Source organism: Panulirus ornatus, chromosome 73, assembly GCF_036320965.1.
Source record: "Panulirus ornatus isolate Po-2019 chromosome 73, ASM3632096v1, whole genome shotgun sequence".
NCBI lineage: Eukaryota > Metazoa > Arthropoda > Malacostraca > Decapoda > Palinuridae > Panulirus > Panulirus ornatus.
This window is the reverse complement of record NC_092296.1, coordinates 4,171,172-4,186,930: the sequence shown is the minus strand read 5'-3', so window position 1 is coordinate 4,186,930 and position 15,759 is coordinate 4,171,172. Positions and strand designations below refer to the sequence as shown.

General features: G+C 38.6%; 2 protein-coding genes across 4 annotated transcripts in view; one reads left to right on the top strand and one right to left on the bottom strand.

Annotated features, from left to right (window-relative positions):
• The window catches only part of LOC139748240 (transmembrane channel-like protein 7), a 60,917-nt gene extending 46,259 nt beyond the window's left edge, over nt 1-14,658 (bottom strand). Inside the window, exons 1-3 of one of the 3 annotated variants that reach the window (XM_071661116.1) lie at nt 14,527-14,644; nt 6,536-6,596; nt 2,029-2,261 (exon numbers count right to left, since the gene is read on the bottom strand). In XM_071661116.1, coding sequence (XP_071517217.1) covers nt 2,029-2,261; nt 6,536-6,588 — 286 coding nt within the window. In that variant the 5' untranslated portion in view covers nt 6,589-6,596; nt 14,527-14,644. Of the gene's footprint in view, nt 1-422; nt 487-2,028; nt 2,262-6,535; nt 6,597-14,526 lie in introns of those variants that run through there. The other 2 variants (XM_071661117.1, XM_071661118.1) reach the window with 2 other exon arrangements.
• Nucleotides 10,055-15,759, top strand: part of Ttc1 (Tetratricopeptide repeat domain 1) — a 33,698-nt gene continuing 27,993 nt past the window's right edge. The window contains exon 1 of the mRNA XM_071661125.1: nt 10,055-10,231. The gene's annotated coding sequence lies outside the window, so the exon portion shown is untranslated. The remainder of the gene's footprint in view (nt 10,232-15,759) is intronic.

The window sequence follows — 15,759 nt, the reverse complement described above, 5'->3', positions numbered from 1 at the left end:
GCGTTAATAGTCAGCGTCGATAAAAAATCAAGACTTTATCACAGTAAAGATCACAAAAATCAAGACTTTTCATCACTGTAACGATCACTAAAGTGGAAAAGCTTTCGCTTTATCACTGTAACGTTCATGAATTAAAGAGGCTCCCACTTTATCACTGCAATGGTCAAAAAACTGAAGATGCTTTCATATCATCACTGCAATCATCAACAGTGAAGTAACGTTCTCTTCATTCCAGCTATCACAAAAAAGAGAGAACAATTATCAAAACACCATCATTATAATGACCCCACTGACGGAAGATCCACCAGTACTGGTCAGTTAGCAGCGGTGGTGAGAACACATATTTGTAAGTTTGTGTAATACGTTTGGCGAGGTGGGCCACCACCACCACAACACACACACTCAGCAGTGTGGTAACTAACTGCTCCGGAGCAATACACGTGCCAACAGGTCGGTCCAACTACTACAGAGGGACTCTGGCCACTGGCCTAACCAAGACATGGCACCTCAATTCAACTGAAACACGGCTAATCCCAAACCACGGCAAAATCATCTCTACGTCTCCCTGCAGTAAATTCGTTCGTTATGAGAGTTTACAGTGATGTGTGGGCATGGTGGCAGGCGAGTAAGGAACTATGGGCCTTGTGGCTGGCACTGGGTAGGGTGAGTATAGCGATGCGAAGGGCGATAAGTCGAGTACGCTCCCCAACACGGCTGTGGCCGCATCCTCTGCCAGGAACACTTGTAGCCGAACTGAGCTCCCCCTCACCCCTCTCATGCAAGTACAATTCTCTTTCCTTTAATGAAAAGTACATAGGCCCAGTGTACACTAGCTTGATCATCGACCTCCTGCCCTCCAAGACCGTATAAATTATCATATTTCTACCAAAGTATGACACCGATATGCTGCTCGCATGCAAACGCATATTGCACTTAAATGAGAGCGCTCCACGAGTGTAAAACTCCCACTACATACACACACACGCGCTTAAAAACTCTCTAAATACACAAAATAATCAAATACACAGAGCTATCAGGAAGTGTACCAATAGCACACGTGACCAATTAGCACTCTCGTTATCTCTTGCCTTGCAATCAACCCATCTCCGTAACCTGCCTCACATTCACCTGTATCAGCGTAACACTACAAGTTAAATCTTTTATGAGTACCTGCAATGTCTTCGCTACACCAAAACATGTGGGGGCAGTGACTAGGCTAACTAATCATCTCAAGAATCATCCAGCTTAACCCGACATTGCGTATGTTCTAAGGACATCTTTAAAATGTGCCATCCGATACAGTATCTTCCAGGGGAAAGTTCGAGGATGGTAGAGATCAATGGGTCATCTTCATCTTTGGCACTGATGTAGCCACTATCACTTGGAAATGCTGACATGTATCATATTGCATCCAGCGTAAGTCACAGATCCCGTAATCTATTCGTTCCACTTTAAGTAACTTTCCACACCACTCTATGCGCTTACAACTATGATCTTAATTTAACACAGGAAAAAAGTATGAACTTATGTTAATCGTAAGTTCACGGCATTACTTAACATCAACTTACGTAATGCATTAACATTAATCAACAAATTTCTATTTACAAGCCTTTTAATCTACACGTGGTTACTGACGACCTGCTTTTGGTGTGTTTAAACGCTGCTCCACAACCATTCTCTGCCATACACAATTTTCAAGCATTAAGACTGTGCCTGAATTATCATTTCTTAACAATCAGGAATCAAAGCTCTGTTCTCTATAAAGTTTGATGAACTCCCCTTTAGAAGTAAACGCGACAGTTTAGATATCAGAAAAATATGTTGTGCACTACCATGTGCAAAAGAACTTTGCCGTTTCTGCCTGTTTTTCAAGGCACTGCATCAATAATGTCTGTCATATCCACCATTTGTCTTAAAGGACGTAATACTTACCATTAACTGAAAAGATCAGTCAAACCAAATACAGAGGTAAGACCTTTAGTAAACATTATTGCCAATATTCTAAATTACACGCAGGTCTGTACTCACCACTGTACCTCTTGGAGGGCAGAAGGGTGGTGATTCTCGTGTCATAGATGTTGTCAACAGAGGTGGGGTATGCTTCACGGTAGAACTCTACCCCTGCATCCTCCCAACCACCACGTTTAGTCGATTTCTGACCCCGCCCACCTGATCCTCGTCCACCGGAACCTCGGCCCCCTGAGCCTCCCATGGCTGCCGAGGACCGACATCCTGAACTACGGTCACCCGACATGTCCTCCCTTGTGAAGAAAGACATTTGCAAATTGTAACACAATCCAGCATGAAAATTACCATCATTATCATCTAAGAATTAACCAATAACTAAAGAGCACACACACATACACACACACACACACACACACACACACACACACAAATCCATATATGTATATATGGTAGTAAAAGCTTTGCGGAAGATGAAAGCCGGCAAGGCAGCAGGTTTGGATGGTATTGCAGTGGAATTTATTAAAAAAGGGGGTGACTGTATTGTTGACTGGTTGGTAAGGTTATTTAATGTATGTATGACTCATGGTGAGGTGCCTGAGGATTGGCGGAATGCGTGCATAGTGCCATTGTACAAAGGCAAAGGGGATAAGAGTGAGTGCTCAAATTACAGAGGTATAAGTTTGTTGAGTATTCCTGGTAAATTATATGGGAGGGTATTGATTGAGAGGGTGAAGGCATGTACAGAGCATCAGATTGGGGAAGAGCAGTGCGGTTTCAGAAGTGGTAGAGGATGTGTGGATCAGGTGTTTGCTTTGAAGAATGTATGTGAGAAATACTTAGAAAAGCAAATGGATTTGTATGTAGCATTTATGGATCTGGAGAAGGCATATGATAGAGTTGATAGAGATGCTCTGTGGAAGGTATTAAGAATATATGGTGTGGGAGGCAAGTTGTTAGAAGCAGTGAAAAGTTTTTATCGAGGATGTAAGGCATGTGTACGTGTAGGAAGAGAGGAAAGTGATTGGTTCTCAGTGAATGTAGGTTTGCGGCAGGGGTGTGTGATGTCTCCATGGTTGTTTAATTTGTTTATGGATGGGGTTGTTAGGGAGGTGAATGCAAGAGTCCTGGAAAGAGGGGCAAGTATGAAGTCTGTTGGGGATGAGAGAGCCTGGGAAGTGAGTCAGTTGTTGTTCGCTGATGATACAGCGCTGGTGGCTGATTCATGTGAGAAACTGCAGAAGCTGGTGACTGAGTTTGGTAAAGTGTGTGGAAGAAGAAAGTTAAGAGTAAATGTGAATAAGAGCAAGGTTATTAGGTACAGTAGGGTTGAGGGTCAAGTCAATTGGGAGGTAAGTTTGAATGGAGAAAAACTGGAGGAAGTGAAGTGTTTTAGATATCTGGGAGTGGATCTGTCAGCGGATGGAACCATGGAAGCGGAAGTGGATCATAGGGTGGGGGAGGGGGCGAAAATTTTGGGAGCCTTGAAAAATGTGTGGAAGTCGAGAACATTATCTCGGAAAGCAAAAATGGGTATGTTTGAAGGAATAGTGGTTCCAACAATGTTGTATGGTTGCGAGGCGTGGGCTATGGATAGAGTTGTGCGCAGGAGGATGGATGTGCTGGAAATGAGATGTTTGAGGACAATGTGTGGTGTGAGGTGGTTTGATCGAGTAAGTAACGTAAGGGTAAGAGAGATGTGTGGAAATAAAAAGAGCGTGGTTGAGAGAGCAGAAGAGGGTGTTTTGAAATGGTTTGGGCACATGGAGAGAATGAGTGAGGAAAGATTGACCAAGAGGATATATGTGTCGGAGGTGGAGGGAACGAGGAGAAGAGGGAGACCAAATTGGAGGTGGAAAGATGGAGTGAAAAAGATTTTGTGTGATCGGGGCCTGAACATGCAGGAGGGTGTAAGGAGGGCAAGGAATAGAGTGAATTGGAGCGATGTGGTATACAGGGGTTGACGTGCTGTCAGTGGAGTGAATCAAGGCATGTGAGGCGTCTGGGGTGGACCATGGAAAGCTGTGTAGGTATGTATACACGTGTGTGGACATGTGTATGTACATGTGTATGGGGGGGGGGGGTTGGGCCATTTCTTTCGTCTGTTTCCTTGCGCTACCTCGCAGACGCGGGAGACAGCGACAAAGTATAAAAAAAAAAAAAAAAAAAAAAAAAAAAAAAAAAAAAAATACTTACTTCCCATCTCAAGGGTCCCTTCTGTTTTTATGAGGACAGCATGTCATCCCCTGTATATATCTCTCCAATTCGCTATAACCCATGCACATCTCTCATCCTCTTGCATGATCAGGTCCAACAGCTCAAAGCCTCTTTCCCTCCATTCTTCCATCTCTTTCTCCTACCACTTTTAACACACATATCCTCTTAAGTCAGTCTCTCTGCACTTATATTCTCCATACATCCAAACCATTTCAGCTCACCCTCGCCAGCTATCTTGCCTTCTCACAACACATAATGTCCTCAAGCATTTCTTTTCCAACACATACACCCTGTTCCCTTTTGTTCTATTCAGGGCCCAAGACCTGCACCATACAACACTACCATAACTACTATACCATCAAACATACCCATCTCTGCTCTCATAGACAGTGTCTTCTATTTCCATACACTCATCAATGCACCCTGGACCTTGCAGCATCATTCATTCTATAGATTACATCATCTCCCATAGTTCTATCTGCTGCCAATGTCTAATCCCAGGTATCTAAAACAGAACACTTCATTCCAGGTTCTTTCCAATCAAACTCAGACAATCCTGTCTCTCCCCCGATTAAACCTTAGAAACTTACTTCTAATTATATCAACTGTCACCTTCCACCCTTCACACTCTCCCAGTCTCAGAAACCAGCTACTGCAGTTTCTAGCTCAAGTCTGCCTTTTACTCCCTGACCATCCCATCCATAAACAGATTAAATTACCATGACATCATGGCTTATAAACTGTCTTTATATAAACTCAGGGCTCCTTTTTCCAATGGGGCTCCTGCAGCTTCAAGGTTATGCTACTTCCAACTTCAGGGAACTGGTGGACTCCTTTATAGTGAAAAGTACCCCAATGAGACTGTACCTCCCTTTTGTCGAAGGTTGATGGATCAGCCTCGCTGAAGGTAATTTTTACTAATGGCATAACCACAGGCAGGCAAAGTCCTTGAATATATATATATATATATATATATATATATATATATATATATATATATATATATATATACAAGCAGTATAATACATACTGTTAAAAACAGAGAAGGAAGATAAACATTACAGGGGGGACCTTGCACACAACACAATGAAATCATACAACATTACACACTGAAAAATTATGCCACCAATTTTTGAGGCATAAAAGGAAACAATATGGGATAAAGCATAGGTGGAAAATATGTATTAAGCTAAGGAGTAAAATATATGGAAAAGGAAGCTACACATACAGCAATCATAAATAGGAAGTATTATGAAGAGAAAATAATGTACTTCTATGACGAAAATGGCAGCATGCCCATCATCCAGAATTAGTCGTAGCCATGATGATGGAATAAAGGACATTTGCATAATTAGTTAATTCAAAACATAACAATGTTCCAGATGAAGTACTCATATATGCATTTCAAGTGACTGTACTGCTGTCAATTGATTAAAGAACAGAATATATGGCTGGCTATAGGAATCAAATAAATATGAACTTAATGGCAGATCTGATACAAATTTAAGGAATAAACAGATGTTCAACCCAATACACTGTTGCCATGGAACAATTTATCTACCCATCAAAATATGGAAAATTTATACTAACTGGTAAAACTATTAGCTTTCCAGTAGGAAGTACAACTTCAACTAATAAAACATCTATTCTGTGGTTTCTTGTATCTGACCTTATCCATGAATGCTAACCAGATAATGTTTTTACAAGCTTCGGCTATATCTTAGCACATTTTGTTGGGTAGTTAGCCAACTTAGCAGACTGGTGAGAGGAAGCTGGTCACAGGCACAGGCTGGTTGGTTGTGGTGCACACTAGGAGGGGTCCGTTATATTTACAGTCAAGCAAAACCTACTGCAGCCCAGCTCTTGCAGAGGGGACGTACTAAGTACTCTCATGTTGTGCGGACGGCTCTAAAGACAGATCCACACATGCCCACCATGGTGCAGTGTGGTGCAGCAAGTCTTTTCAAGCACTAATCATCAAGTTCAACAATGCATTCTAATGCCAGTTAAGAATTAACATACCATAATTAGCATAACATACTTAAGCCATACTGCACAACACTCAACCAGGTATGGTTTATATCCTGGGCTTATTCTTACTTGAGATACTTCGCTACAGGTACAGTGTTAATATTGTAGAACTGTATACCAGTATAGTTAAGAATAGGTTCATACAATATATTCAGATACTGCCTACTGAATCAAGGATTACTCTATGGACTGAATTAAAACCCACACAATACAAACTGCTGCGTACTGCGAGGTAGCTCAAAACTATCCACGACTGGGCTGCAATACTACCTGCTAACGACCTAACAAGCTGGCAGGCCGCAGTCATAATGGAATGAGTTACCTGTGCGCTTTCATCTCCCGAAGGAGAGGTCGCAATTCTGACATGCTTCCCATTTTCACAGCTGTGGGAACCAAGGCAACTGCTTCATATACAAAATATAACATGGTCAAAGTTTCTAAGCAAAACTGTGAACAAGCACTATATAATTTCAAAGATTTCTATAATCAGTCAATATGGTTACAAAGTAATCAGGTAACTGTAATTAACCTACTATTAAAAATTTTGTTAATAGAATTAGGGCATCTTTATAAAACTACAATACATTTCGTTTCCACATAGCATGAATAATCTGTATACTAACTTGAAACTGGGATAAGGCCTTAAAAATTTTATAACAGTGCAGAACCAATTCATAAAAATACTGCAAACATAAAATCATGTCAAACAGCTGAAACTATCGAATATTTCCATTACATTCTATGAAAAAACAATACATAAATAATGGCAAACTAACATATATCCTAGCCAGATATCTTATGATATATATGCCATAAAATTCTCAAGTAATCTAACATCCAGACATAATAGAGGAGATTCAAATCTACCCTAAAACCTTTTTCAAAACATTACATTCAACATGCATCTCTTGCAGACATTAATGGACCAGAGACATTAGTGGCCCAGTGTTCTGTAATGCTGTCAACATGAACCTGATAGCCAAAGGTTACATTTCTCCTCTGGGTATACATATATTAGAGAATACATAAGTATCAATTCAAATAAAAGCATTCATAAAACTAACATAATAAGTGATTTTCATATCCATTCACTGAAACCACCTATGCGGAGGATTTTAATGTACACAACAAAGATTGCTTAAGTTCTACTCAGTAAACACAGCGAAGTTCAGGCACTTTCTTTTTCCCTCCTCATCAGTCTGGATCATATAATTAAACACTCAAAATGAGTCTCCTACCATCATGACCACTCTTCTGACATACAAGCTCTTTTTTTTTACCAGAGAATTCTTCTACTATAAATACATTATTTCTTCCCTCTATTATCTTTTTCACTTCTAACTTGGTACCACCACTATCTACCCTGGAAATGCTAACTCTGATGCCCTGGGAGAGCTTGCTGGAGACACTTTAATTATGGTGACTTTCCTTACAACAAATGGTACCTTACCAGCTGGGATGCCTCCAGCTATTCTCCCCTTCAGTGGAGGTTGATTGTATCTCAGCTATATCCCTTCTACAATACCTTTACAACCCCCATCATTGTTTCATTACTCTTGTTCTGATGCCTGTTGTAACAGGGACACAATGCAATAGGCCATGAAACTCTTCCCTTCTAAATCTGATTTGTGCAGTGTCTTGGAATAGGGAAGTAGTTATCTGGTTAAAGTAAACAGTGCAAAAAACAAATTTCCCTGAACTATTTCAGTCTCACTTGTTTCTCTCTGTTAACTTTCAAAACACTACAATCCAACACTTATAAATATGTTAAACATCAATATCTTCCTCCTTTCCCTAAAAACCCCATATGATGAACATAATGGTCTGCTTCCCAAAGGCTGGGAGGATTGTATGTGTGACATTTCCTTTGAGAGCAAGTATTCCATATTTACATGGATTTTATTCATCTCAGTAAGATGTAATGCTTGAGCAGCTATATTGATTCTTCCCCTACCTCTCTCTAAGTCAGGTTGAAAAAAAAAAAACCATCTGCCTTATTAACTTCATAGCCCTTATTAACTTCATAGCCATCCCCTCTTCAATCATTCCTTTCCATTCATTTTAATGTTGCTGCCTTCTCCCTGTTCTACTTTCTTTTCCTTTTTTACCACTTCTCTTGGAAGAGGTTTACATGAGTCTCAGCCTCCCTGCCACTAGTAGTTGGACCCTCTTCAGTGCCTTGCTGTTGGTTCCCATGGTTTATGTTTGGAGACCAATCATAAGAGGGTTGATTGTAATGATACCTCCTTTCCTAGAACAGATAACCTGTGAGGTTATCTCCAAACACCTAATGAGGTATTATCACTTTCAATCTTTTCTTTTAAAGTACTGTAATTTTCTTTCATACAAGTTGATCATGATTAGGGTATGTTTGTCCACATGCCATGTTGGTTACTATGAAAATAGGTAATAATAGTGGTTTAAAAAATAGGTGGTGTAACCTGATGATACAATTTCAGACTAAAGGTCTATCAAATTCCGTATATGTTCATATACAAGTCTACCTCGTGTACAGATCCACCCTTGATTTCTGGCCAAATCAATTTATTATGTCTCGTGTATAGGTCGACCCGTTTTAGAAGGTAATGGAACAACAAATTAATTTAATAAAGCACCATATTTTATGGCATATAAAACTCATTTCAGAAAATCCTCACTAAAAAATACTTTAGGTCATATAAGTGACGCTGCTGAGCCTCACACAAGGAGCGATGAACTTTCAAGGCAAAATGTTTACCTTTTATCATTATTATGGCACTTTACACAGAAACACACGGGTAGTTTCATCAAAAATGTTCTATATTTCAATTCAAGTAAATTACGATAGAATATTAATGTAATACAAATTTTTTTTTAATAAAATCATTCGAGAGGCGATTACGGTAACATCTTTTGATTAAAGAAAGCTAAAGTTGATTGTTTTCATGATTTTATCCCATTTTCCACAATAATACGTATATTTCATGAATGTATTATATGAAGCACAGTATGAATCAAATATTATTGTAATTTAACAGTATCTTAGAAAAAAATAAAAAAAAACGATTAACATCTCTTGAACATCGGAAGATGAGGTAAAATCTTTCGTTTCCGTCACCCACGTGTTACAGCTATTTTAAAATGTCATGTTACAGTGTAGATGTGCTTGACCCATATTCTCTTCATCATGGATTCAAGAAGAAACAAGTCCACACCAAAGTTCAAGCTCCGAGTAATTGAATATGCCGAACGGACTAACAACTGTGCAGCACAAAGGGAATTTAAGGTATCCGGAAAAAAGGAGAAAGCTCTGCACAACTTAAGTAAATGCCGATAAACAAATGTGGTGACAGAGGAAATTGTAACAAGTTGTCACAGCTGGAAGTTGAAGTAGCAATGTCAGAGAAAACCGACAGAATGGATATGGTGTTTCCCGAGGATCAATTTGAATCTTTGTCTTGAAACTAGCAAGGAAATTGGGCATCACAGACTTTAAGGCGAGCCATTGCTGATGCACAAGATTTATGAAAAGAACTGAATTTGCTCTGAGATGGAGAACGAATATATCACAGCGTCTTCCACAAGAACACGATGACAAGGTTATTCAATTTGGTGCTGAAGATGATAAATTAAATTATTTTGATGGTTTTTCATGAAATACTTGGATATATGGTATCGTGGTTTTCTTTTGTTTCAGTTTTAATGAACTTTTTCTATTCAATAAAAAAAATTGTACATATAAAAAGAATTTTACAAATTAATAAGTGCTACCATACTGTAATTTATCATGTATATAGGTACTATCGGTTTGCCATGATAGGAAGTCTGCATTGGCAACAGTGTCAACACTCAACACCAGGTTGTGTGTCGTGTGACGTAAACAGCCTGAGATTGAGTTGGATTATTAAGTGTGAAATATCGAACAGGACTTTATTACCGGTATTGTTTTTGTGGATCTGTGGGTACTATGATACCGTATATACGATAAGTTAGCTTGTACTAAGAACTTCGACATAGACGAGTGAAATTACGTTGTAAGGTAAGTACCTTAGCCTACTATAAGTTTCCGTTGTTTACTAGCAGTAACGCAAATATTTTTCATGTCTGAAGCTAAAAGTTGCCCCTAGCCCTTCTTATCATGCACGGATTTCAATCTAACGAAAACTTACCCATGTATAGGTCGACCCCTAATTTTTTGCCTAGAGATTTGGTTAAAAACTGGACCAATACATACGGTATATACGGTATACAGGTCAGTAAATTCTCAATCTACTGGCCTATTTAAGTGAACCTGTCTGGTTCAATAAAATCTACCTTACATCCTTAAGCCATTTTGAATAGTAAAGCTTTAACAATAAAAACAATACTGTTACTTGATTCATCATAATAAAAAAAGTTGTAAACTTTAGATAAAATACAGTTCTTCAGTAAGTGTTTATGCAGACAGGATTTAACAAACACTTTTGACACCTGTACATTTCCCACAACGATTTACATTTTCATCCATCAATACAGTATGTTATATTAATATCTGGGATAATATGAAAAATAAAGGAGAAAAAAGAAATGTCAGATCAAAAGGAAGAAGAGAAAGGAAAATGGAAAGAGTGTTTTGAAGGACTGATGAATGTTGGAGAAGGGGAGGCAGCAGTTGTTATATGCATGGGTCTGAAGGAGGGATAGAAGAGGATACAAGGCAGGGGCCTATAGCAAACAGGGAGGTAAGAAGGTCAATAATGAGGCTGAAGGTAGGAAAGGCACCTGGAGTGAATGGGATTATGGCTGAAATACTGAAGTATGGAGGAGAAAGTGTGATAGAGTGGGTGCATCTTGTATGTAATTTAGCACAGAAACAGAAGATTGTGCCTGAGGATTAGGTGAAAGCTATTATTGTTCCAAAGGAAAAGGTGCTAAGGATATATGTAGCAATTACATGGGAATGAGTCTGTTAAGTATACAATTAAAAGTATTTGCAAGAATATTAATTGAGAGGGTAATGGAAGTGACTGAATGCAGAATAAGTGAGGAGCAAGGGGGCTTGAGGATTAGATTTTTGTAATAAAGATGACTGTGGAAAAATATTAGCGAAAGGTTAGAAGTTGTATGCAGTTTTTATGGATCTGGAGAAAGCGTATGATAGAATCAAGTGGAATGCTTTGTGGGATGTGTTAAGGATATATGTTATAAGGGGACAATTGTTGGATGTTGGATGTTGCAAATGCAAGTGTAAGAGTGGATGGAGAGCAGAGCAAAATTTTTAGGATACATGTAGGTGTGAAGCTGGGCTGTGTGATGTCACCATGGCTTTTTAATATATACATGGAAAGAGTGATAAGAGAGATGAAATCAAAATTAGAGAAAAGGGGTGCAGAGATGGAGTGTGACAGTGAGATATGGTGGCTAGTGGCAAGCCTGCTTGCGGATGAAACTGTTTTTCCGAGAGTGAAGAAAAGTTGTAGAAGATTGTGTGTTTTATGATGTGTGTAAGCAGAAGGTTGAAGGTAAATGCAAGTAATAGTAAAGTAATGGTGTTTGAAAGGAAATGGAGTGAAAGTATAGATTTTGTAAAGCCATACAGAGTGAAAGAAGAAAGTGTACTAAATTATGCTGTTGATATGGGGGGGAAAAGACTGGAAGAAGTGAGGGAATTTAACTATCTGGAAGCTGTCTTGGGTAACTGTGGTGATATGGAAGGATAGATAAGGGAGACAGCAGTACAGAGTAGAACAGTCATTGGTTCCCTTAATAGAATAATGAAGGGTGAGGTGTAAGTATGGAAAAGAAGAGAGGATTAAGGGACAGCATAGTCCTCCCAACCCTAACCTACACATCCAAAACATGGATGTGGAATGAGGCACAGATGTCAAGAATTCAGGCTGTGGAAATGAGCTATTTGAGACTATTATGTGGTGTGACTAGATGGAATGAAGAAAGATATGAAAGGGTGTATGAGAGATGTGGTGTAGTAAGAAATGCAAAGGGAGTGAATTGTGGAGTGGTAGAAAGTGTGAAATGTAATGGTTTGGGCATGTGGAAAGAATGCAAGACTGGTGTTTACAAGGAGAGTGTATGATAGTACAATTAATAGGGTTTGTGTGAGTGGAAGACCACCTGTAACATGAGCAAATAGGGTGGAGGAATATTGGAAAGAGAGAAACAGAGAAAAATGCATGAATGGTGTATGCAAGGGAGGCATGTAAGGACAGGGATAAGTGGAGACTCATTTGCCGTGACCAACCCCTGATGGGAGTTCCTGGAGGGAATGGGCATGATAAGATATAGATAGATATGCCAGATCAATCTGAGAAAAATATGAAAAATCAAATTACATTATGAAGTAGAATATCAAACCTGCTACAGTTCAGTCTGCTAAAAAATGGGAACATGAAAGATGTATCAGTTCCTTCCCAGATGACAATAAAGCGAAAAAAAAAACACTGTAGAAACAGCTAGGAGAATAATTAAAACTTCATTACATTATGAACAGGTTAGATGAACCTCTGGAAGTCCAAGGGATTTAAAAAGAACCATTAGAATATCAGAATACAACTCTAAAAGAGGACAGAATAACCTACCCTGTACCTTATGCTCTACTGCTATGGGAGAACCCTTAACAGAGCAGTATAACAAGTCACTACTAGAGTAGGACAACTGCCTGTAGTCTGTAAGAAAGCAGTGGTCATGTCTGTGCCAAAGGGAACAGAAGGGAGACGTAATAGGCCAATAAGTCTTACTTCCTGTTTCTGTAGGATGTTGGAAAGCATACTTTAAAAAGGATGCAGGGATAAGTTTTGAGTAGGTTCATAATTAAAAGAGGCACACAAAAGATGCAGAGATATTCTCCATTTTTATCAACCTTTAGGAGGCATTCAGAAAAGCTAATAAATGGTGATCTTTGAGGAATTAAGCAATATGGGAATGTGAGGACATTACTTGAGATGAAGAGAGAATTAGCCGACTGGATGAATAGTATGAGTGTATTTTCCAGGACTTAAGAGAGTATGATGTAAAATTAGGAACTCCGCAGGAATGAATACTTCTCAACCATACTCTTTTCAACATGATTATGAATGTCACTGCAGAAGAAAACCTATGACCTGGTACTAGACAAACAGGATATCAAAGGGGGATCACTATGTGATGTATGGAGAATATTGGAAGTTACTGTTAAGAAATAGAAGGATGTAGGGGTGATGATATGCAATAAGGGAAGGTAATGCTAAAGGCTGGTGATTAGAATGGGTGAAGAAGTTCAGGTATATGGGTATAACATCTGATCATGAGAGGACAATGAATGGTGAGGTGACATACCTTCACAAGGAATGTGAAAAACAATGCAGGGTTTTAGAAAATGTTTAAGCATAAACCTACTGGTGCAGTGTTGCCAAGCCCAAATGCAAGAGGTTACACTATGGGTCAAAAGTCACCCTTGGCAAGGTTGTATCACTGTGAGTGTAGTCTTATCCAAAAGCGTATCACCCTGAAAGTCTACATTTTCCTGCCACAAGAGGTGCAGCCATGGGCTGCAGGATCCTTTGAAAACATCCTGGATAAGATAAGGGCTCCTCATAGATATCGATCCTGGGATAATCATGAATATATATATATATATATATAAATCTAAAATGATACCTTAGATCATGTTACGATCATGATCTACCATATGGATCAAGTCATTAGTTCGTTAAGCTTCTCCAGGTCTGACTACCACTAAGAAATGCATGGGAAAAGCTATACAAGTAGTTCAGAACAATGTCTTTACAATACTGTTTAATGTCACCAAGACAGATTGTGATAATTCAGAGACAGAGGTTGGAGTAGAGAAAAATAGGTTTTATTATCCGGCGACGGAGAGTAAAACTGAGATACAAAATACTTATAGGCAACAAATTTGATGGATGTGAATGAAGGATTAATTAGTGAAACGGAAACGAACAGATCCAAGGGGATATAAACCAAAAATGTTTTATCCATAAAACGAAATTAAGGCATTGAGAATAACGGTATCAAAAATATCCGTTCTGATGAAGGCAGAACTGTCAGTCATTTGAAGTCTCACGTAATATGTAATGCCACTATATCAACTTACACGCCCTTCATATAAAATACACTGTAGCACCAAAATGCATGTATATTATGTACACATCACATGAGGCTTCAACTGTGATGCAACACTTAGCTCGTCATTTGTACCAGATTCAAAATCTTAAGATGTACACAGTATTCTAACTTTAGATGGAAGAATATATGACAGAAGGTACACAGCTACTTACTCGGAAACATGAAAATTAATGTAATTTGAATTATACAACGTATGGGGAAGCACCATCTTACCTCACGATTATCTCCTGCCTAATGCTATATACTCTCGCATTTTGGGGTTCCCGCAGGAGGATCTCACTTTGTTATACCATTTCCTTCCTCTCGTCTCCGTCGTCTGTCAAAACATAACAATAGGTAACGAGAAAAAAGTGAACAATAGAGATGCAACACTACAAACCAATTTACAAATATAGTGTCTACACAAAAAGGTGAATTTACAGATGCTCTTTTGTTTATCTGTGCCTGAATAATTATTTTTCCCTTAACCTGATACTAAGAAGATTCACACGACGCATGTGCCAAGTAGGCTTTTCAATAGCCATTGCAATTGAGATGCTTTCTACGCAGAAGGTATTCCTATACCATATGCAATGTCTATTTTACAACTGACATGACTGTAGTAATATCTGTTTTGAAAGAAAATTGACGCACTGAAAAAATAATTAAAGGATTGAATTGAGAACATGACATCTACGTTAAATCATAAATCAGCTATCAAAGAAAACGGAGGAGAAATAAGGGAAGATATTCCTTTAGGTTCTTCTCGTGTTTGGAAAGCTTTTCGCTATTTCCGATTAGATTTGATACTTTAGATACATATTTTGTTAATGTAACTTGAATAATGATTACAGACAATAATGTTCAACTCTGTACAAAATCCAATAAAATAAAATCATACGAACAATTCAAGTGGAACAGGCGTGTTCGGCTCTGGTTTAAGGCAACCTACTGAGAAATAAATGGATGTATATTCATTTTGAATTACAGTGCTTAACAAGCACAACAAGAAAAATGAAATACATAAAGAACAACCCTTGATTAGTGAGTATTGAAAGTGTATACAGTATTCAAAGTAAATGTTAAGGAATGTATTCTTCCATTATACATCATTTAGTCACCTCAGGTGCTCTCCACTAGACATAATGCTAGAGAGGTGGTAAATACCCGCTATCCTGTAAATCCAAAGTAGATACGTTTGATAAGATGATGTATAGAGACATAGATATATGTATCCCCTTGTCGAATGTACTTGGCTTATATTTAAGGGTTAGAGTTGATAGAGCGACTTTTTCTCAATATATGTTTTATCTTCTATCATAGATATTCAGGGAAAAGTCGTGTAGTTAAAACGATGAGGTGAAAGATACCTTCCATAGATAGAGCAGTATTACCCACAACCTTACCTACACGCGCCTTGATGGTGGTGTTATGATTTAATTTTCAGATCAGGAAGAAAGATCCTTT